At 44.5% G+C, this 23861-nt stretch overlaps 1 protein-coding gene across 2 annotated transcripts in view; it reads left to right on the forward strand.

The window, feature by feature from the left end:
* Positions 1–23861, forward strand: part of DNAH10 (dynein axonemal heavy chain 10) — a 152261-nt gene that overhangs the window by 75787 nt on the left and 52613 nt on the right. For both annotated transcript variants that reach the window (XM_057744253.1, XM_057744254.1), the window contains 13 exons: positions 928–1062; positions 2227–2379; positions 4596–4784; positions 6212–6358; positions 6959–7150; positions 10446–10564; positions 12161–12319; positions 15292–15427; positions 17654–17776; positions 19190–19324; positions 19636–19852; positions 22474–22593; positions 23178–23323. In XM_057744253.1, the coding sequence (XP_057600236.1) occupies positions 928–1062; positions 2227–2379; positions 4596–4784; positions 6212–6358; positions 6959–7150; positions 10446–10564; positions 12161–12319; positions 15292–15427; positions 17654–17776; positions 19190–19324; positions 19636–19852; positions 22474–22593; positions 23178–23323 (1971 nt within the window). The remainder of the gene's footprint in view (positions 1–927; positions 1063–2226; positions 2380–4595; positions 4785–6211; positions 6359–6958; positions 7151–10445; positions 10565–12160; positions 12320–15291; positions 15428–17653; positions 17777–19189; positions 19325–19635; positions 19853–22473; positions 22594–23177; positions 23324–23861) is intronic.

Here is a 23861-nt window from a genome sequence, read left to right on the forward strand (position 1 = left end):
GGAGAAGGTGCAGGACAGGGTCCAGGAGACACAGGCTCGAGGCTTCAGTTTCCTCTTCGACGCAGCTGTCCAGACAGCATCAGTTTCTCCAGCAACTATGTGTGGCCGCCTGTGTGAAGTCCTGCCACCCAGGGAAGCCCACTGAGCCTTGACGGCCAGGGTTTTAACTGGGGGCTTGTCACGCAGACATGACTGACCCCCCAAATGGTTGATCTTAGTCTCCAGACCCTCCGGAAGTTGACCTGATGATGCCACGTGGCCCAAGGCTCCCACCATAAATCACATTGTTAGACGGTCCGGCGTGGCCCAAGGTCCCCAGATAAATAAGGATATCCTTCTCAGGTAGGACATTCCGAGGGCTTAGAGGTCAGCTCCTAGGATCTGGAGATAAAGGGCTAAACTTTTCTTTGGGCAAAATTAATCCTTCCCTGCACAGATGTCCGTGTTTCTACGAGCCTCAGCTCTGGGAAACGCTAGGCATTGTCCTCGGGGTGGGTACAGAGTCCAGCACGTTGCAGAGTGCCTGGTGTGCTGGTCCCTATATAACGGGGAGCGGGGAGGGGGGTCAGTGGAGGTCAGTGGAGAAACACAGAAAAGAAATGTTAGAAATGGTGACTGTCAGGGACTTTCTTGGTGGTCCCCTGGGTTAAGACTTCGCCTTCCAACGCAGCGGGTGTGGACTCGATCCCTGGTTGGGGAGCTAAGATCCCACATGCCTCGAGGCCAAAAAAACCAAAACCTAGCACAGAGGCAATATTGTAACAAATTCAATAAAGACTTAAAAAAATGGTGACTGGCAGAAAAGGTGAGTGTGAACTGGTCCATTGCTGCTTATATATTCCTGCCTAGACTGTCACAAACTGGGGATTGACACCTGTTTCCTTCTGTGAATCAGACAACGTATGTTTTGCATTTGACTTCTAACAGGCACTGTCCATGTATCTGGGTGGGGCCCCTGCTGGCCCAGCAGGTACTGGCAAGACCGAGACCACCAAGGACCTGGCCAAAGCCTTAGGCTTGCTCTGTGTTGTAACCAACTGTGGCGAAGGCATGGATTACAAAGTAAGGACCTGGCATCATTTCTGGTACTGTCTTCCTAGGCAGAGAGCTAAAAGGGGGACGTGGTGGGAAGGCATTTCACCTCATACGCTACTAAGAAATGACATGGTGACAGCTGGAGGTATATAGTAGGAAACCTTTCACCATCACAGTCTCAGAACTTGGATGTATCTCTTTGTCAGCAGCATGTAGAGCAAGAGTCCCAAACTAAATTCCCACAGGAGGCAGCTAGTGTAAATGAGTAAAGCAGCAGACAGACAATAGAGAATGGTGGGGACTGTGGCCAACTGGAAAGCAAAGCTCCATTCTAAGGGGGAGACACTGTTCAGCTTAGGTCAGTTGTTGCCACTTGGAAAAGTGGACCCAGTGTTGTTAGATTTTCCAGCATCTCAAGAGAAGCCAGAAATCTGGGTTTTTACGTTAAAATCCTTAATTTGTGAAATCCTTGAACTTATTTACAAAACAGAAAATAGAGTCACAGATGTAGAAAACAAACTTATGGTTACCAGCGGAGAAAGGGATGGGAGGGATAAATTGGGAGATTGGGATGGACACATACACACGATTATATATAAAATAGATAACTAATAAGGACCTACTGTATAGCACAGGGAACTCTACTCAATACTCTGTAATGACTGATATGGGAAAAGAATCCTAAAAAGAGTGGATGTATGTATATGTATAACCGATTCACTTTGCTGTACAGCTGAAACTAACACAACATTGTAAATCAACGATACTCCAATAAAAATTTTTTTAAAAATCCTTAATTTGTGAGATCCTGTGAGTGGGAGCTGGCCCATGGGAGTCCTTGGAAGTCTTGCCAGGAAGATCCATCAGTGGGGTGGCTCTTCTCTGCTCATGTGATGATTATCCTTTGCTTTTTTTATTTTTTATTTTTAAAATTTTTATTGGAGTAGAGTTGCTTTACAATGTTGTGTTACTTTCTGCTGCACAGCAAAGCGAACCAGCTATACGTATACATATATCCCCTCTTTGTTGGATTTCTTTCCCTTTAGGTCACCACAGAGCCTTGAGTAGAGGTCCCTGTGCTGTACAGTAGGTTCTGATTGTCATTTTAATTTAGAAGACGGTATCCATACGTGGTTCGCTTGCGATTTTCAAGATGAAAATTGCCCTTTGTCCTGACTCCCTTCGCCCTAGGCCGTCGGCAAGATTTTCTCTGGCCTTGCCCAGTGCGGGGCTTGGGGCTGCTTTGACGAATTTAATCGCATCGATGCCTCTGTGCTGTCAGTCATCTCGTCCCAGATCCAGACGATCCGAAATGCTCTGCTCCATCAGTTAACCACGTTCCAGGTGAGGACAAGCAGGAAGCCGGCCCGCATCGCGCCCCCAGGCTGGGAACGTGCTGCATCGCCTCTGAAACATCAGGTGGCGGTGGACGGTCGTCGGTCCAGACAGGCTCCCCTAGATGAAGATTTGCCCGACTTCTGCCCAAATGGTCGGCGTCTTTGGTGATGAAGGACTGTGATATTCTAGGAACTTCAAAATTATTCCAGACGTGTGAATAATAGTTCTAGACAGCTAGGGCAGGATTCTCAAATAAGTGATGTGTGAGACCCCCTTTGAAGGTCAGAAAAAATTTCTTAGTGACTTCCCAAATTCGAGGGAAAAAATGACTTAAAAAAACCCCAACGTTCTATTCAATCAAAATATCTTCAGTAGGAATTATCACAGTGGGCCAGAAATTTTGCCTTCAGACCTGGTAAAGTTATGGCATTATAATGACCAAGATTTTTAAAGTAGTTATCAACGTGAAAAGACAAATTTAAAAATTTTTTGAGAATTCACTCACCTCTCCCCATCCTGCGATACGTTTGCAGACTCAAGTTTGGGACGTCTGCATTAAGTTACAGCAGATTAAACTGGATGAGAATTTGGAGAAACCTGATCTTATGTATTTTAGGTAGCCCTGAGTGAGTTCTCTGACAACAGGGACTGGGGTGGCTGGACCGGTTCCCTCCACTGGGGCCCTCTGTGGTCCCAACTTGCTCTACTGCTCCCCCAGCCACTGTCCTTGTCCCTGCGTGCCCTGCACGCTTGTCACTTTATGCCACTTGCTCCATAGATATTCCATGCCCTGGGACACCATATGCCTCCCTGTCTGCCTGGAACCGTCCTTTCTTCTCCTTCACCTGAAAACTCCTATACATCCTCCAAGGGCTCACAGAGCCTCATTGGGAGATTCAGGACCCAAATTCAGCTTGGGTTGGTGAGGATTCCATCGTGGGTGCCTCTGCAGCCCTCGCACCCCACCCGCTTTCTCCCTGGACCTCAGGGCTCATGGTCAGGAGATTATGTACAGTGGGTGCCGGTAGACATATGAGGATTCCAGATGAGGTTCTGGGTGGATTTCTATTAATTAGTTCCGAAACATTTTAGGGCTGAGCTTCCTGCTCCTGTAGGAGGCATGCTGACCCTGCAATGCATTTGGGTTTCTGGAAGCTGTGTTTTCAAGAGCAGGCCTGTGTGTCATCGCCAGAGGATGACCTGGGACTCACATGAGATACTGAGGGTGAGAGGGTCTCTGTGCAGACCTGGGAGACAAGACAGTGGCCTCCGTCTTTGGGGAGCATCAGCTATCAGGCTGGGTGTCTCTCTTGTCACTGAGGCAGCCTGTGGCTCATAAAAATAAAACATCTGTCTTCCGTCTCTCTGGTGGACCATTAAAAGAAATGAAACAGTAAAATCTTAGTAGAAAGGAAAGTTAAGACAGCTGAAATTCAGCCATAGGCCAAAGAGACTCAAAATACAGAGATTTCTGCATTCTGTTGGTCCATGGGGCACCTGGAAGACAAAGGCTGGCTTCTTTTTCTTTTCTTCTCTTTTCTCTTTTCTTTTCTTTTTTTAAAAAAATTTATTTATTTTTTGGCCATGCCACATGCCTTGCGGGATCTCAGTTCCCCGACCAGGGATTGAACCCAGACCCTTGGCAGTGAAAGCCCTGCGTGCTAACCACTGGACCGCCAGGGAATTCCACAAGGCTCGTTTCTTGAAGGATGCTGAGGTGGGATTCTGTAGGAAGGGTCCAGGTGACCCCCAGGCAGCCAGACTGGGATGAAGGTGGGATGAGAAGAGAAGTGACAGCTAACATGAATGAAAATCCACTCTGCGAAGTGGTGGGCTGGGTGCTCTTGAATGCATTGTCTCATTTAATTGCCACAACCTGCAGAGAAGGAAACGGGGACTCAGAGAGGGTAAGTAACTCATTGGAGGTCACAGCACCTTGAATCAACCCCAGGCTTCACACTTTCCCAACATCAGCTACTTCTCAAGTGGACAGACCATTGATTTGGATCAGAATTTGGGGGTTGGCTGAGACTTGCCCCCCAGAACACTCAGGCTGTAAGCACGAGAACTCTGCATTTATGACAGGAAAAGGGCAACAGACAGATGGTGGTGTCTGCCTCGTACCCATGAAAGGAAGAGCCGCACGGCTCCCCAGCCCTCCTTTCCCCCGCGGTGGGCTGGCTGGCAACATAACCCTTCCTTCTTTTCGTCTCGTCCCCTAGTTTGAAGGGCAGGAGATTTCCCTGGACCCAAAGATGGGCATCTTCATTACTATGAACCCTGGCTACGCGGGCCGCACGGAGCTGCCCGAGTCGGTGAAGGCCCTCTTCCGGCCCGTGGTGGTGATCGTGCCGGACCTGCAGCAGATTTGTGAGATCATGCTGTTCTCCGAGGGCTTCCTCTGGGCCAAGGTGAGGCCCCTGAGTGCAAGGCGTCCCCACGCCTGCCCAGGTCTGCTCGCAGACGGGGGGCCTGGGACGTTTTTGATCTGTGTGGCTTTTCAAATTGTTTTGCTTTGTCTCTCTCCCTTTCTCTCTCTCTCTCTCTTCTTCTTCTTCTCTTTCTTTTAAAGCTGGGAGTGTATCATTTTTTAAATTAAATTAAATTTGTTTATTTGGCCTCACTGCGTGGAGTGTGGGATCTTAGTTCCCCAACCAGGGATCGAACCTGCATCACCTGCAGTGGAAGCACTGAGTCTTAACCACTGGACCGCCAGGGAAGTCCTCCCTCTCTCTCCTTTTAAAATTATAAGTTTTATTTCGGAATCATTTGACTCACAAGAGGTGGCAGCAGTAGTCCAGAGAGTTCCAGGTACCCCTCACCCAACATCCTGCAGTGATAGCATCAGAACTGACTTGGAAACGGACGTGGGTGCAGTGCTGTTAACTCAAGTGCGGACTTCATTTGGATTCCACCTCCTCTCTCTTTCTCTCTGGTGTATAGTTCTCTGACATTTAATCACACATGTTGAATGACTGGAGCCACAATCTGGACACAGAACTGTCCCATCACCACAGAGAAACTCCCTGGTGTCACCCCCTTAACCGTCACACCCTGCCCCCAACTCTACACTCACAGCCTCCAATCCAGTCATTCTCTATTGCTACGATTGTGTCACTTCTAGAATGTTCTTTACACAGAATCATAGTGTGTAACCCTTTCACTAAGCCTCGTGCCCTTGAGAATATGTGGCTTTAAAAAATATATAAAATGTGTATAAAAAGATTATGCACCTACACTTCCCCAGAGGTTCTGGAAAAAGGGCACAATATCAAATACTTTTAACATAAAGGGTTGTTAGGTTGCTTCTCTGCAATTTTTTGGTAAGGGCTCTTACTGCCAATCCTACTGTCTAGGTTTTGAGCCTGACTGGAGAGATCTCTGGTTCTTAGTTTTCATGAGCAAAATCCCCACGCCATCCACAGGGACCAGCAGGTTTTGAATCCTTGATGTAGATCAGGTGGATGACTCGTCCTCAAAGGTGGTTACAAGAGAACTTTAATAACATGTTTAGGTCAAAGGAAGCAAACTTCTGGAGTGTGATCGCTATGGTTTAAGAAGTTGGATGAAGTCTCTTCTTTAAGGTGGTTAAGATTTTCCGTGTCTTTCAGGGACTGTCATCCTACACTGGTAAGGTTGGTGTTCTTTTAAATTAGGTCCGAATTTGTCACTGTTAAAAGCAGAGGACCCATCCTGGGGTTTGTGAGAGGCAAGGTTTACTTGTTTGTAGGGCAGCTTCATCTGAACATCTTTATGTCTGTTTATCTTTGTGTTGTGATGTTCTGGTGGTTTCAGGACATGTTCCTGATTTATTTTTCTTTATCTTTGATCACAAAAGACTCTAGCCAAAAAGATGACCGTTCTGTATAAGCTGGCCCGGGAGCAGCTGTCCAAACAGCATCATTACGATTTTGGACTCAGAGCCCTGAAATCAGTGTTGGTGATGGCCGGTGAGCTCAAGAGAGGTTCTTCTGAACTTAAGGAGGTAGGTAGGGGCCACGTGCACTAAGCTCTCTGGGTTTTTATTCAGTTCATGAGTATTGAATAAATGCTGGGATGGAGGTGACAGGGAGCACAGGTATCAAGATGTTACTTCCTTTACTTGTCTGACCTTCATTTGGTCTCTTCTGCATTATCTTGTTCTCTTCTCATTTGGCTCAAAGGCGAAGGTCAAGTTCAGTGTAAGGTCAAGTTCCTGTAAGGTCAAGTTCAGTGTCTTCATGGTGCCAGTGTTTGTGATGCTTCAGTGATAATAATTAACCTACAATTGAAGGATGACGGGATGGAGTGGTGGGATAAACAACATTCTCGAGAAATCATGAGCATGAGTTATTTCCTCTTGGCAATAAATGCCAGGGGGGCGATGATGTCTCTTTCACATGGAACTTACTCTAAAACAGAGTCTAATCAGTCCTGCTCTGTGGGCAACAAGCTCATGTGTTTCTCCAGAAACTCTACTTGCTGCTTTCTTTACGTTTTATATTTCATACAAGATTTCATTGTCTATTTCATAAGAGGATTTCTAGACTAGCCCCTGGGGCTTTCGGAAGCATCTTTGAAGATGTCTGTGGTTCATTCCATTCAGGACGTGGTGCTGATGAGGGCCCTTCGAGACATGAATCTGCCCAAGTTCGTGTTTGAAGACGTCCCTCTTTTCCTTGGTTTGATTTCTGATCTGTTTCCCGGACTAGACTGCCGGAGGGTTCGCTACCCTGATTTCAACGATGCTGTAGAACAGGTGCTTCAGGAAAATGGCTACGTCGTCTTACCTGTCCAGGTAAAATGATGCTGAAGATGTGAATTCACTGACTTTTTCTGGGTCCTTTCCATTTTTTTTTCATTTAAGTAAATTGTGGTAAAATACACATAATGTTTACTACCTTAACTATTCCCCACCCCCATTTTTTTTATTGTGATAAAGTACATAACATAAGATTTACCATCTTATGCATTTCTTTTTCTTCTTTTTCTTTTGGGCTGTGCCACGTGGCTTGCAGGACCTTAGTTCCCTGACCAGGGATTGTACCCGGGCCACGGCAGTGAAAGTGCCGAGTCCTAACCACTGGACCGCCTGGGAATTCCTGCATCTTATCCATTTTTAGTACAGTTTATTTTTTATTTATTTATTTTTATTCTCTTTGAGTTCTTTTTTTTTTTTTTTTTAATTTTATTTATTTATTTATTTATTGGCTGCATTGGGGCTTCGTTGCTGCACACGGGCTTTCTCTAGTTGCAGCGAGGGGGGGGCTGCTCTTCATTGTGGTGTGTGGGTTCCTCATTGCGGTGGCTTCTCATTGCAGAGCATGGGCTCTCGGCACACAGGCTTCAGTAGTTGCAGCACATGGGCTCAATAGTTGTAGCTCATGGGCTCTAGAACGCAGGCTCAATAGTTGTGGCACACGGGCTTAGTTGCTCCGTAGCATGTGGTATCTTCCTGGGGCAGGGATTGAACCCATGTCCCCTGCATTGGCAGGCGGATTCTTAACCACTGCGCCACCTAGGAAGTCCAGTTCTTTTTTTAATTAAGAACTTTTATTGAGATATAATTGACGTGCAATAAACTGCATGTATTTAAAGTGTACAATTTGATATTTTTTTCTTATCAGTAATGTATATGTGACAATCTGAATCTCCCAATTCATACCCCGCTAACCCTCTGTCGGCCCCCCCCCACCCCACCGCTTTCCCCATTTAGTACATTTAGTATGGTTAAGTATATTCACGTTGTGAAATAGATCTCCAGAACTTTTGCATCTTGCAAAACTGAAACTCTGTCCCCATTAAATAACTGCCCATCCTCCTCCCTCTGCCCCTGGTAACCTCTTTTCCACTTTTGTCTCTATGAATTTGACTCCCCTGGGGACCTCATATGAGTGGAATCATACAGTGTTTGTCCTTTTGTGTCTGGCTGATTTCACTTAGCATAGTGTCCTCAAGGTTCCTCCATGTTGTAGCATGTGTCAGAATTGCCTTCCTTTTTTAAGGCTAAGTAATATTCCATTGTATGTATATATCACCTTCCAATTGTTTTTTTGGCATAATGTGATCATATAAATTAAGTATTTTGTTTTGGGGCCCGACCATCTAATGTTCTCTTCCCACCCCATCTTTTTCCCCCCAGAGTCATACTTTAAAAAAATTTAAATTAGATATTACAAGTAGAATTTTCATCATCTGAAGACTGTGAAGTTGTATATGTTGTCTCTAAGCCGTGAATTATTGCCAAAGTGTCCTGCTGAGGGCGTAAGTGCCCGAAGCTGCAGACATCGGGTGGCTGCCTCTGGATGGGCCACCTTGGGGCATCAGACTGCCCAGAGGCCTCAGGCTGGGGCAGCAGGTACTGACCACGATGAGAGAGCTCTCTGCACCTTTCCTGGCCCTGATGATTTCCTCTAGTGGTGGTTGTTTAAACAGATGTGTTTTTTGATGGGAAGATAAACTGATGTAGCCACTTTGGAAAACAGTCTGGCAGTTCCTCAAAAAGTGAAGTTACCATGTGACTCAGCAATTTTATTCCTAAGTATAAACCCAAGAGAAACGAGAACATATTTCTCCACGTGGAAACTTGTTCACGAATGTTCATGGCAGTGTTATTCATAAGAGCCAACAAGTGGAAACAATGCAGATGTCCATCAATGGATGGATAGATAAGCAAAATGTGGTCCATCCACATGATGGAATATTATGAGGGTGAGTCAGAAATTATCCGCACTCCGCTTATATTAAAACTTCTGTTGGTCTTATCCACACTTTCCATTCAAGGCTACTGTCTCCCCAGTCACTGCTGTGCAGGTGTGAACATGTTACATCAGTTCATTTGTAACTGTGGCACAAGCAAACATGGATGCCCCACTTGTGATTTGCACAAAAGAAGAGCAGCGTGCAGTGTTTCTTTTTTTGTGGTCTGAGGGTGTACCTGGTGCCGTTATTTATCGAAGACTTTGTGCGCAGAATGGAGAAAGTGTTTTGTCGCGAAGAAGTATGTATGATGGATAGAGAAGTTCACAGAAGGTCGCACTAGTGTTAGCAGTCCTCTGAGGACGAAGATTCACTTCGGATGAGGAAGTGAAGACAGCGGTGCCTTCGTGGCTCGCAGCTCAGCCTAAAACATTTTTTAAAGAGGGAATACGAAAGCTTGTTGACCGATGGACAGAATGTATTGAAAAGCAAGGAGATTATGTTGAAAAATGATGTATGTGTCGTTTCTATAAGTTAATTAAAATAAATTCTACAGCCAGAGTGTGGATAATTGTTGACTCACCCTCGTATTTGGCCGTGAAAAGGAATGAAGCACTGACACAGGCTACACTGATGGAAGAACCTTGAAAACATGATGCTGAGTGAAAGAAGCCAGATGCCCAGGACTACATACTGCACGATGCGTTTATATCATTCCATTTATATGTCGAGAACAGGCAAATCCACAGAGACAGAAAGTAGATTAGTGGGTGCGGGCAGCAGGGGGCAGTGGGCTTGGTAGACATGACTAACGTGCGCAGGGCTTTTTTTGGGGGGGGTGATGAAAATATTCTAAAATTGAATGTGGTAATAGTTTCACAACCTTTTTTTAAAATATAAATTTATTTTTTATTTTTTTTATTGGCTGTGTTGGGTCTTTGTTGCTGCTCTCACGGGCTTTCTCTAGTTGCAGCAAGCGGGGGCTGCTTTTCATTGCGGTGCGCGGGCTTCTCATTGCGGTGGTTTCTCTTGTTGAGGAGCACGGGCTCTAGGTACGTGGGCTTCAGTAATTGTGGCACATGGGCTCAATAGTTGTGGCTCCCGGGCTGCAGAGCTCAAGCTCAGTAGTTGTTGTGCTAGGGCTTAGTTGCTCTGCAGCATGTGGGATCTTCCCGGACCAGAGCTCGAACCCGCGTCCCCTGCATTGGCATGTAGATTCTTAACCACTGCGCCACCAGGGAAGTCCCGTTCACAACCTTTTGAACATACTAAAAACCATTGAATTGTTGAAACGTTTTAAATGGGTGAATTGTACGGTGTGAAAATTCTAGCTAATAAAGCTGTTTGTAACAAAAAGGTATGTTTTAACCCAGCTGCCAATGTTTGTCCCACAGGTGGACAAGGTGGTTCAGATGTTCGAGACCATGTTGACCCGCCACACGACGATGGTGGTGGGGCCCACGGGAGGGGGCAAGTCCGTGGTCATTAATGCTCTGTGTCAGGCCCAGACCAAGTGAGTATGGTGTCCACGGGGAGGGCTTGGTTGTCAGGGTGGTTTCACGGTGAGGTCAGTGACGGTATTACCTAGTTCAACTTTGCTCTCTGATTTTCTGGGAGGCTACATTTGTCTCAGACACCCCCTTTAAACCCAGAGCATCTTTTTTTTTTTTACCACGCCTCACAGCATGTGGGATCTTAGCTCCCCGAACAGGATTCGAACCCATGCCCCCTGCAGTGGAAGTGTGGAGTCCTAACCACTGGACCGCCAGGGAAGTCCCAAACCCGGAGCGTGTTTACTTGTTTCATTGCTGAGTTAGTTAATATATTTTAGAAGGCATAACAGTGAGCCTTTTGTGCATCAGACTGTAAATAGGTTTATTTGTGAAATGAGTATTTCACAAACTATCTTATAAGGATGTTTTGAAAATTAACTTAGGTCATATTTTCTTGGCATTCAGATTGCTACTTTAAAGTCAGTCAGGTCCCCCACCATTATGCAACAGTTATGGTATCAGAGTGGCCAAACAGAGAGTGTCCCCTCCCCAAATGCCTTCTCATCACCAGCCCCGCAAGAGCCATATTGCTTGAAGGAAGAAGTGATGTCACCCTCTTAATATAGAATATCACGAAGACCTGTAGGAGATCGATACCCTTCTACCGAAAATGGGTTTTCTGACCTCTCACTTTTCTCCTAAGCAATAACTACATTCCAGAAAGATTTCAGTGCATCTGATATTCCAGCAAAAATCTAAATCAAACCTTATAATCTTTGTGACTTTCCCAGTTCTAGGTAGTCTATAAAATCCAATTGAGTGACTGTCATTTCTTCTTATTGCTTCTCATGTTTCTCATGAGAAAACCAGTGGACAGTGGCTTCCTGATTTTAAGACGGTTATTCCACAGCCATCCTGTATTTCATTCTTTAATTAATTCATTGTTAGATAATTTATAGAACAGTCACATACAGATGTGAGTATAGGTATGCCACTATCATTTTTATTTGGTTAGTCAATTATCACCTATGGTTTGTGTGACCTTTAGTTTTCTGTAGATGAATTAATCCCACGGCACTGGGAATTTACAGGCAGTACAGTGGGAAATGCCCTGTCTACACGGTTTATAAAGTCAGCAACGCAGAGCACATGTCGTTATGTAAATACGAGGCATTGAACAACAGGAGTTCGAAGGTTTTACGTTATCCTGGTGACTATAATCCCCTGTATACTAGTTGTGAAGTATTTACATAAAGGTGCCATAGGCATGAATATGTAAATCCATGAATATGAATATACATTAATATGTAAATCCACAAATATGAACTATAAGGATATGAATACAAAGGTTAGCGTCTGTTGCCCTCTGAAGTCAAAGCCGGGTTATCAGTTCAGACCTCGCTTGTGTTGGGGCCACGTTCCTGGTGAAAGGTGGTTCCCTTGTGTTTAAAATAAGCCATTAACAAATTAAATAAATAAATTAAAAAAAGATAAGCCATTAACAGAGAGTGGGAAGCCCAGTGCAGTGTTTGCATGTTAAAATTTTGGACTGGATCCAAACCCTCTAACCCCCACATGGGTGACCTAGACTGTTTTCATGCTTTTGGTCGATTTAGGCTTGGGCTGGTGACGAAGCTGTACGTCCTGAACCCCAAGGCGATGAGTGTCATAGAGCTCTACGGCATCCTGGACCCCACCACCCGAGACTGGACAGATGGGGTGCTGTCCAACATCTTCAGGGAGATCAACAAGCCGACAGATAAGAAGGAGCGAAAGTGAGTATCTTTGTGAGGAAGGGAGAGCCTGGGTTGGTACGTAATGAGTTAGCCAAACTTACAGACAAACAAGTGATGTGTAGTATTGTAGTTTTGTGCTTGGAAGCAGACAGACTCAGGAGGCTCTGCCCCTGAAGGGCCTGGTACCATCCCAGTGCTGGTTATGTGTTATCTACATCACGCTCCTCGACTGCGTTGGTCTCCAGCTCACCATGGAGGAAGCTGAGGTCCAGGGTAGGCGAGGGAAGAGCTTGTCCTAAGGCCAGGGATTTGAACTTGGGACATCAGAGTCCAAGCCCTCAAACAGAGGCACCACACCAGGCTGCCTATATGACAAGGTGAGTCAAGGAAAGGCAGCAAAGCATCGCAGAAAGTGCTGGAACATCCATCAGAGCTGCACTTTCTCACCTGTAGGTGTGGTTTAGGCTGCCTGCCCTGCTGTAGTCACTGCACACCACAGTGCGGGTCTAGTTAGGCCGGGAGCAGGAATGCTCTGTTGGAACATCAGGTTAAAGGCTTTCCCCAGAGTAGGTTGTTCCTGTGTCACCTCTCAAGTAAACCCAGCGATGATCCTGATTGTATATTCTAGTCCAATCCCATTAGTCACAAAGCCCTTTAATAACAAGCCTAAAGTCTCAAGTGATGACTATTGAAACAGCCTCTTTTTAGCAATTCTCCCCTTATTCTGGATCAATCCAGGATTTCACACTGTGCTCAGTTGTCCTATATCTTTGACATCTTCTAATTTTGAGCAGTTCCTTAGGTTTTCTTTATCTTTATGGCTTGATGTTCTGGGAGATTCCAGGCCAGCTGCTGCACAGGATGCCCTCAGTTTGGGTTTGTCTGTTGCTTCCTCGTGATTGGATGCAGCCCACACATCTTGGCAGAAATCTCTCAGAAGTGACATGATGCCCTTCTCAGCATCTCATCGGAAGCAGGCGATACTGGTTTGCCCCCTTATTGGTGACTTTAACTTTGATTGTCAGGTTAAGGGGGTGTCTGCCATTTTTCCTTCTGCAGTTGATATGCAAGATGTGGGGAGATAACCCTCAGACTACAGGAGTACCCTATTCCTCATCAGACCTTCACCCAGTGGTTTTAGCATCTGCTGATTATAGCCTTAATCTGCTCTTCCTGCAATGACTGTAAAGTGGAGATCTATTGGGACAGTTGGTGAAATTCGAATGGATTGTATATTAGCTAATAGTATTCTATCAATGCTCAATTTCCTGATTTTGATCACTGTACTGTGGTTATGTAAGAGAAGGTGCTTGTTCTTAGGAAACATATGCCTAAGCATTTAGGAATACAGGGCGTCATGTCTGCAACTTATTCTCAGATGACTCAGGAAACCAGAAAGAGCAGAAGAGCACTCATGGGGTAAGAAATTAACAACTGGAGAATCTAGTTGAAGGGCATATGGCAGTTCTTTGTACTAGTCTATTCTTGTAACTCTGTAAGCTCAAAATTATTTACATTAAAAAAGTTTAAAAAATACTGGAAGAATCCAAAAGGTGAATGCCGCAAAATCCAACTACTCATATCAGTGAATTAAACGCAAGCAATATCAAATCAGCATCCCAACACAATAGAATCCCCATTCCAACACAGTCTCTTTCGGAGATGGGCTTTATTGTGACATAACCCATTAGAGCCACAGAAGTGAGGTATTGTATATTTAATAACTTGAACACCAGAGGCCCTGAAGCCAAAGTACATCTGCTACCAGGACAGATGGTGTGTAAACCGCGGCTTTGCAAACACAGATGCTCCCAGGGGCCCAGCAGGTACCATCAAGGAGTGACGTGGGCCAAGGTACATGGTGTATTAGCGTCTGCAGTGCTGCTGTAACAAATTACTACTAACTGGATGGCTAAAAACAAAAGACAAAAAACACCCAGAAATTCATTCTTTATCAGTTCTGGAGGCCAGAAGTCTAAAATAACGACGGGGCGGCATGGCCTCTGTAGGCTCTAGAAGAAGGTCCTCCCTTGCCTTTGACAGCTTTAGTGACTCCAGGCTTCCTTGGTTTTGTGGCCACATCCCTCCAACCTCTGCCTCCATCCTCACGTGGCTTTCCCCAATGTAAGGATACTTATTATTGGATTAGGCTTGCCCTGAATCATCCAGGATGATCTTAAGTTCCTGACCTTAATTACATCTGCAAAGGCTTTTTTTTCCAAATAAGGTCATACTCATAGTTTCTGGATGGACCTTTATGGGGTCTACCATTCAATTCAGTACGTATATGAAATATTTCCCTTTTAACTTTACCGTAAGAGGACTAGGTGTTAAAAGCAGTGGTAAATAGCCACTGATGTTCAGTGTCAGATTTAAGGAAAGAATGAGGTGGACTGGGCCACTTTCTATCTTCATGGGCAGCTACTACCACCAGTAGCAGCCGCACATTGTTCCCATGCAGGAAAGCTGGTCTGTACTGTCAGACCTTCCTGTTTGCCAGAGAAGCAAGAAGTCCGGATCGTTGGGTGAGGTTTCCTGATTCTTAAATATTGGTGACTAACTCAAACAGTGTGTGTGCGCGTGCGTGTGTGTGTGTGTGTGTGTGTATAAATTGATTAATCTATATTATTATTATTTTATTGGGTCAAACCTGTGGACCAAGTAGGGTGCTCTATCTCAGGTCCTGGTTAGAGAACGCTGGGGGATTTCGCTGGTGGTGCAGTGGTTAAGACTTCGCCTTCCAATGCAGGGGGTGCGGGTTTGATCCCTGGTCGGCGAGCTAAGATCCCACATGCCTCACGGCCAAAAACCCCAAAACATAAAACAGAAGCGATATTGTGAGAAATTCAATAAAGACTTTAAAAATGGTCCACATCAAAACAAAAAAAAACCTTAAAAAAAAAAAAGAAAAAAGAAAACCCTGGGGAAAGACGTTCAACACGAATGGGGAGGTTACACCAAGTTCCATAATTGGAAACCTTACGTGGCTCGCTTCTCTCCGGTTGCCGCAGGTATATTCTGTTTGACGGCGATGTGGATGCCCTGTGGGTGGAGAACATGAATTCGGTCATGGACGACAACAAGCTCTTGACGTTGGCCAATGGTGAGCGTATTCGGCTTCAAGCCCACTGTGCCCTGCTCTTCGAGGCAAGTAATGATGAAAAATAGTTTCAAATAGAAGTCTTTCTTTTAATTAAAGTTTAAGATGTGTACCTTATTTAAAAAATTATTTTATTGAACTATTGTTGATTTACAATGTGTTGATTTCTGCTGTACAGCAGAGTGATTCAGTTATACATTTATATACGTTCTTTCTTGTATTCTTTTCCCTTATGGTTCATCACAGGATATTGAATAGAGCTCCCTGTGCTATACAGTAGCACCTTGTTGTTTATCCATCCTATATATAATGGTTTGCATCTGCTAACCCCAAACTCCCAATCCATCCCTCCCCTACCCCCCTCCCTTGGCAACCACAACTCTGTTCTCTACATCTGTGAGTCTATTTGTCTCTCATAGATAAGTTCACTTGGGTCGTATTTTAGATCCCACATATAAGTGATATCATATAGTATTTGTCTTTGTCTGACTTACTTCGCTTAGTATGATCATCTCTAGGTCCATCCATGTTACTGCACATGGCATTATTTCATTCTTTTTTTAATGGCTGAGTAATACTCCATTGTATATATGTACCACATCCTGTATTCATTCATTTGTCTGTGGACACTTAGGTTGTTTCCATGTCTTGGCCATTGTAAGTAGTGCTGCCATGAACATAGGGGTGCATGTATCTTTTCAAATTATAGTTTTCCCCAGATATATGCCCAGGAGTGGGATTGCTGGATCATATGGCAATTCTATTTTTAGTTTTTTTGAGAAACCTCCATACTGTTCTCCACAGTGGCTACACCAACTTACATTCCCACTAACAGTGTAGGAGGGTTCCCTTTTCTCCACACTCTCTCCTAAATTTATTATTTGTAGAGTAAAATGTTTATTAAAGTAGTTAAAAATATAGGTCATTGAAGGAAACCCAAATGAGGCAGAAGAATTTATGGTGAGTACAACTCTTTGTTCTCTACCTACTGCCCTCACCCCTCCTTACTGTGTCCCAGAGGTAACTACTTTTCATTCGAGTTGTTTCTAGTTGTTTCTTCCGATGGTTACCCTAGTATCAATATCTATAAGTAACACACTCCACCTGCTATTTCTTCCTTTATCAAGTTTACACATTATCTATTGACTAACTACTATGAAAGTGAGGTTCATTTTTTATACCATCAGCCAACCTCCCCTCCTTAGAATACTATATTGCTAAGTTAATTACACCAGTAAACATATTTACATCATTATGAATAAGGAAATTTTTTTAAAGGTAGTCTACATAGAAGGTTCTGTAGACTCTTTTTCTAAAAAATTTAATTAATTTATTGGCTGCGTTGGCTCTTCATTGCTATGCGTGGGCTTTCTCTAGTTGTGGCGAGTGGGGGCTGCTCTTCATTGCGGTGCTCAGATTTCTCATTGCGGTGGCCTTTCTTGTTACAGAGCATAGGCTCTAGACGTGTGGGCTTCGTTAGTTGTGGCATGAAGGCTCAGTAGTTGTGGCTCACGGGCTCTAGAGCGCAGGCTTAATAGTTTTGGCACACAGGTTTAGTTGTTCCATGGCGTGGGATCTTCTTGGAATGGGGCTTGAACCCATGTCCCCTGCAGATTCTTAACCACTGCGCCACCAGGGAAGGCTGACAGGTGTGTTAATATTGCTGTTAGATTTATACTTATTAGGTTTCATATTCTCTGATCTCAATTATGTTATAAAAATTAAAGAAAGAAGACTGAAAGGAAAACACTCCAAAGCAATGTTTATTTCTCGGTGGTGGGATTTTGTTTTGTTTTGTTTTGTTTTTAAGCTCTTTATTGGAATATAATTGCTTTACACTCTTGTACCAGTTTTTGAGTTACACCAAAATGAATCAGCTGTATTTATACATATATCCCCATATCCTCTCCCTCCCGCGACTCCGTCCCACCCTCCCTGTCCTGGCGCTCTAAGGCATCACCCATCATCGCGTTGATCTCGGTTTAGTGGTGGGATTTGGGGTAACTTACTTTATACTTTTACATTTTTGTCAGTTATTCTACAGCATGTTAATTTTCACATTAATTTTATGGTAAAGAAAACACGTAAAAAGATTATACATAATCTTCCCATGATAAACCTAAGTGTTCAGTTAGAAACTTCATAAAAGCTGTGTTAATCTGGGTATGACTTGGGTTTCATGCAGTTGTAAAAACTTCGTATAAGCAAAGGCTTTTAAACATGTTGTGATTGTTGATAGCTGTCAAAAACACTGATTTTGTTTGTTTCTCCAGGTTGGGGACTTACAGTATGCCTCCCCTGCGACTGTGTCTCGATGTGGAATGGTTTATGTAGATCCTAAAAACTTGAAATATCAACCATACTGGAAAAAATGGGTTAATCAAATACAAAACAAGGTGAAAATTATTTCCAAAATGAACTTAAAGTTATTTGTATTGGTGGCTAGTTGGATAAACATAATTCAGAGGGATGTTTGTTGTAGAAGGCCATGACCTTGGCCTTGACCTGCCCATGATCTTGAGCACTTAATGTTATCAGTAAGTTGGATGGCAACATGGATGACACCCTTATTAGATTTCCAGATAATTCATAGCAGGTGAGATAGGTAGTGATTTTGATAGTCTAGACCAGGGGTTGACAAATGTTTTCTGTGAAAGGGTAGATGGTAAATATTTTAGGCTTTGGGGGCCATGTGGTTTCTTTTGTAGCAACTCAATCCCGCCATTGTGGTATCAAAGCAGCCACAGTACATGGATGGGCATAGCTATGTATCAATAAAACTTTATTTACAAGAACAGGTGGCGGGCCAGATTTGGGCAACCTCTCATCCAGCCAAGCCCAGCTGTAGAGAGATTTATCTCTAGGAGGTGCCCAAGTCCTCCTGTTTTGCTCAGTTGAATGGACCTAGTTTGTCATGGAATTGAGATCTGATGGCTTCAGTTGACCTCAAACCCTGTGATGTATCATACAGCTGCTCAGAAATGTGTATTGTCTTAGTGGTAGGCTTCACTGGAAGCTGCAGAGATAGATGTGACCTTCATGTGAAGGTTGTGGCTTGACTACACCCAGGACACCAGGACCACACAGGATGCATCTTTAGAAGGTCCACTAGGCTGATGGTGAATTGGAAACCAGGACGTAATTACCCCAAAGAAGACCAAGGGAATCATGATAGGACCACTTGAGGCACACTGTCAGATGAGAGATGACCACACATGCAGCCCCCAGTGGTCATCAGTGCTTGGTAGGGAGCGAGGCCTTCCACTGCTTTACACTCTTTGCTCAATGACTATGGCCATGTCACTTGAACTCTAAGATAATCAGCCCTTTTTCTGTCAAATGTGACCTTTTATAGCACCTCCGCCCCAGGTGGTGGGGTAGAGTCTATGGCAGTGAAATCAAAGGCTTCATGAGGAAACAAAAGCATGTTATAAAGGACAAATTTCTCTACAAATATATGTGAGTCATCAGAGTTTACTCATCTGCTGAATTTGTCTTTCATCAGAAAATGTTTCTCACCCCCTCTTTTTAAAAAAATATTTATTTATTTGGCTGTTCCAGGTGGGTCTTAGTTGTGGCATGTGGGATCTTTAGCTGTGGCATGTGAACTCTTAGTTGTGGCATATGGGATCTAATTCCCTGACCAGGGGTAGAATCCAGGCCCCCTGCATTGAGAGTGCAGGGTCTTAGCCACTAGACCACCAGGGAAGTCCCCTCTCACCCCCTCGTTTTACAAACAAAGCTTCCCACAAACTTCTGTTTAAATAAAGGAACCCTTGAAAATGCTTTGAAATTCTGCTCTTTTATAGGCGGAGCAGGGTGATTTACAAAATCTGTTTGAGAAATATGTACCCTATCTCATTGATGTGATAGTGGAAGGAATAGTGGATGGAAGACAAGGAGAGAAGCTGAAGACAATAGTTCCGCAGACAGACCTCAATATGGTAAGAAACGATCTTTGTGAGCACAAAGAAATTCTTCCCTCAAGATGGATTCCCCAGTGGGCTTTCAAGGGAAGCAAAGATGCCGGATGGATAAATTCTAACATTGCCAGCTACTGACAAGGAAGATACAATACTTCCTTTTGTGACCCTGTGCAAGGCAGGATACTGGGCTCCATCTGTCCGAACCAATATGGTGGGTCATATAGTTCCCACCGCTCTGGGATCTGAGATCCCAGGACTTACGACCAGAACTCACCCTGGTGGGGGTGTGTGGAATATAGGGCTGACCCAGGTATTTTCCTGTGACCCAGGTAACCCAGTTAACCAAGATGCTGGATTCGTTGCTAGAGGGAGAAATCGAGGACCCCGATCTCCTAGAGTGCTACTTCCTCGAGGCTCTGTGCTGCTCTCTGGGCGCTTCCCTGCTTGAGGATGGAAGGGCTAAATTTGATGAGTGTATCAAACGCATTGCTTCTTTGCCGACTGCTGATACAGACGGGGTTTGGGCCAACCCCGGGGAACTGCCAGGTAGGAACCAAATGTAGCCTGTTTTCCTGCTCAGAATGTTTTTGATTAGATTTTTAGAGGCTGTGACCTTGCTTTTCCATATATATGCCTGTGTGGGTTTTCCAGATTGTTTGCTTCTGTGGAGAAATGTGCCATGGTCAGAGCACCCAGTGGTACCCTCAGGAGAAGTTCAGATGCACGAACTGCTGTAGTAGAGCCCAGCTCCTTTGGATGGCCTATTTTGATGAGTCCAACCTTTTCCCCCTTACCTTAGGCACTTGCTTCCTTCACTCTAAGTTGTTTAAAAATTTCACATTGTGCTTGTCTTTGAATTTCTTCTCCTTTGGGCTTTTCTATTGTTTTTTCTCTAAAGTTCCACAACTTAATTCATCTGCTGTATTCCTGAGTATTTGCACAGTAGACAATCACGTCTACTGATTAACCTTATATTAAGATTTAAGTGTTCGCATGAAAAATGTGCATCCTCTAAGAACCGTCTGTGGTGAAAACGTGGCATTCTCCAAGAGCTGTAGCTAACAGTAGGATCCTTCCTTGTCTGTCTCCTAATGACATTTGAATATGGCTTGGCAGGGAGACCTTAGCTGTATTCTGTAATTATCACCTAGTCTGTTCTTTTTAAAGCTCAAAGTAAATGATCGTAGGTCTTTCTAGTGGAGAGACATTGAGCAAATAAAAGATGTTTTAAAATCTGTGCTTTGGAAAAGAGAGAAAAGAAGCAGAACCTGCATTGCTTTTATTCTCTTACTCTATGAGACCACTTGAAGTTTTATTTCTGTTTGAAATCTGGAATTTTTGGTAAAATAAAATTTTCATGAATTTCTGACAAAATCATATGTACATGTAGAAGAATTTTCCCACTGGTGTATCTGTGCTTCGTGTGAAAAAATTTTTTTCAAAATAAAAATTGATCAAAAAGTAAAAAAAAAAAAAAAAAGGAAGTCTATGCTTTGGGACTTCCCTAGTGGTCCAGTGGTTAAGACTCCGAGCTTCCAATGCAGGTGGTGTGGGTTTGACCCCTGGTTGGGGAACTAATATCCCACGTGCCGCGCATTGTGGGGAAAAAAAAAAAAGTGCATGCTCTTTTTGGTGGTAGTTTGCTTGTATTTTCTCAGAACCCCGAGTCTCCTTTGGGAGTGGCTTCCCAGCTACGCCCATCACACTGGCTAGGTGCTGCTGACATCAGAGATGATGCTGGTCCCGGTCTGGTCCTTCTCCCCTAGTTTGCCCTCATCTTGGGGACTTGAATAGCCCTGTAGACAACCCACTTCCAGATGCCTTCTGACTTAGCTCCAGCATCCGGATCCCTTGATCTCATCCTAGCTCATAACACCGGACACTGTTCTGTCTGCATCATAAATGCACACCTCCCACTCCCCGCCCAGCCGGCGTCTGCAACTCCTGCCACACGTGTTTCCAGTTGGCCTCGTGGGGACTGTTCCCCCCATCCCCCCCATTCTTCCTACCACCTTCTGAATCTTGTGAATCCTTTTCTGCAGCCCTATTGCTTCAACCTCTCTTGCCTGAATCCCCCGATCCTCTTGTCTAATTGCCCTTCTGTCAAATCCCTTGGAGAAAACCCAAGCCCGCCTTCTCTGTCTCTCCAGGGGCTGAAGGATACTGAGAGAATCACATAACCATGAAGCCTGGAGCCTCCATAGATTCAGCCTTGAACTTGAACTCCCACTCCTGTCCCCACAGGGGTAGTTCCTTTTTCTCCAAATCGCCACCTGGCCCTCTCCCCCTCCCTGCAGGTGACTTTCCTTCTTCCTTCGAGAGGAAAAGTGGACACCGTCAGATAGGAATTTTTGAGCCCCCCATCTTCTCCTGTCTCCTTTCTTAGGGGAGAGGAGACCCCCTCCCAGCCAATCTGGACCCGCCCTGTGCTTTGAGGTCCACCCCCTCCTTGCTGCTCAGGCTCCTGGCTTCACTGGTTCTTTCCTCTTTCTCCTGTATTTTCCATCTGTCTCTCTCTACCAATCCCGTTCCACCTGCTCTTAGATATCTCCATGCAAACTGCTCCCAGCCAGCACATGCATGCCTTCTCATTGCTGGATTTGATGAGCCCTTCTTATCTTTGCTTCCCCGACCTTGTCCCAGCATTGGATATGGTGCCACTTTCTGCCTTTTGAAACATTCTTCCTCTCTCCTGGCCATGCTGGCAAAATCTTCTTTGTGGAGTCCTCTTCCTCTGCCCTTCTCTTACGTCAGAATTTGGTCCTAGACCCTCTCACTCTTCACGAGATCTTTTCACCATGTCCACAGCTCTGACTTCCAGTCCCGTTCCCTTCTGAGCTGTCTCCTGGGTTCTCTAGCTTGGTTATATTTAAATCTACCTGTCTGTCTATCTATCTATCTATCTATCTATCTATCTATCTATCTATCTATCATCTATCTATCTGTATATTTATTCATCTGTCCATCTTTATCTATCTCTATCTACCTATCCATCCATCCATCCATCTGCCCATCCATCCATCCATCCATCCATCCGTTCATGTCTATCTATCTATTCAATTAAGTTGCCATCCAGGGAGCAAATAGCATTAGCTCATTTCAAGCATGTGCTGACTCTGTATTTCTGTGTCCATGATCAAAGTGAAACAGGCCACTGTTTGTTACAGGTCACCTTCCAACCTTGTTTGACTTTCACTTTGACCTTACACAGAAGAAATGGATACCGTGGAATAAATTAGTTCCCGAGTATGTTCATTCCCGTGAGAGGAAATTTGTTGACATCTTGGGTAAGTGAGAACCGAACCCTCAGTTTAAGAGTGTATGGTTCTCATAGAGTGAGGCGTACCTATTTTCTCAGGAACCAATCAGGATTGAAAACTGCCAATACGGGAATGAGCCAGACCTGACTTTGAGGTTTTATGCTCTCTTCAGAGGAAGTTGCTGGTCAGGAAACCAAATCCTGATCTGTGATAAGTGAGTGACACATCACTTAAGCAGTAGAGAGGCTGAGTTTTTAATATCCTGAGTATAAATCAGAATTGGATATTAAAACAGTCCAGGTGTTCTACACCTGGATGTGGTGAAGACGACACAGCTATACAAATGCATCAAACTTATCAAATTATACACTTAAAATTGGAGTGAATTTTATGGTATATGAGTTATATCTCCATAAAGCTATTAAAAATAATGATTGGGATAGCGAGGTTCTCTTAAGAAGATTTCACCCATATATACATTTTCAAGGTCACCTCTTAGGTTTTTGCTGATTTTTTTTATGGGATTTATGGGATCCTGTGAAACTCCAGGTTGCCCAGTGCTCACCTTGTTGGCATTTCTGTGATGCTCCCGTTCTTCACGTATTGTTTAGTTCATACGGTGGACACAACCCGTACTACCTGGATGCTGGAACAAATGGTTAAGATTAGGCAACCTGTTCTTTTGGTTGGTGAATCTGGCACCTCCAAGACAGCCACTACCCAGAACTTCCTCAAAAACCTGAACGAAGAGACTAACGTAAGTCATCTTTTGTATCTGTTATCTATTGCCACGTAACAAATTACCCCAACACAAAGCAGCTCATACAACAAACACTGTGTCAGTTTCTCGTAGGTCAGCAGTCTGGAAGTGGCTAGGCTGGGTGGTTCTAACCTAGGCTCTCTCATGAGATTGCAAGGTTGACGAGGGCTGTGGTCATCTGAAGGCTTGACTGTGGCTGGAGGACCCTCTTCCGCGATGGTTGGTCTCATTTCCGCAACACGTGGGCCCCTCCAGGGGCTGCTGGTGTCCTCCTGACATAACAGCTGGCTTCCCCCAGAACGAGTATCTAAGCAGATGTTACAATGCCTTGTATGACTCAGGAAACCACATACCATCACTTCTGCCACATTCTGTGGCTCACACAGAAACCACTGTGGCCCACCCTGTCATACAGCACGGGAAGGGGCCACACAGGAGATGAGAGTGATTGGGGGTCGTCTCAGAGGCTGGCAGTCACATTCCTCATCACCATTTTGTGGTTTTCCCTCTCCTTCCTCCAGCCACGTGTCAGACG

Source organism: Hippopotamus amphibius, chromosome 8 (genome assembly GCF_030028045.1).
Source record: "Hippopotamus amphibius kiboko isolate mHipAmp2 chromosome 8, mHipAmp2.hap2, whole genome shotgun sequence".
In the NCBI taxonomy this organism is placed as follows: Eukaryota; Metazoa; Chordata; class Mammalia; order Artiodactyla; family Hippopotamidae; genus Hippopotamus; species Hippopotamus amphibius.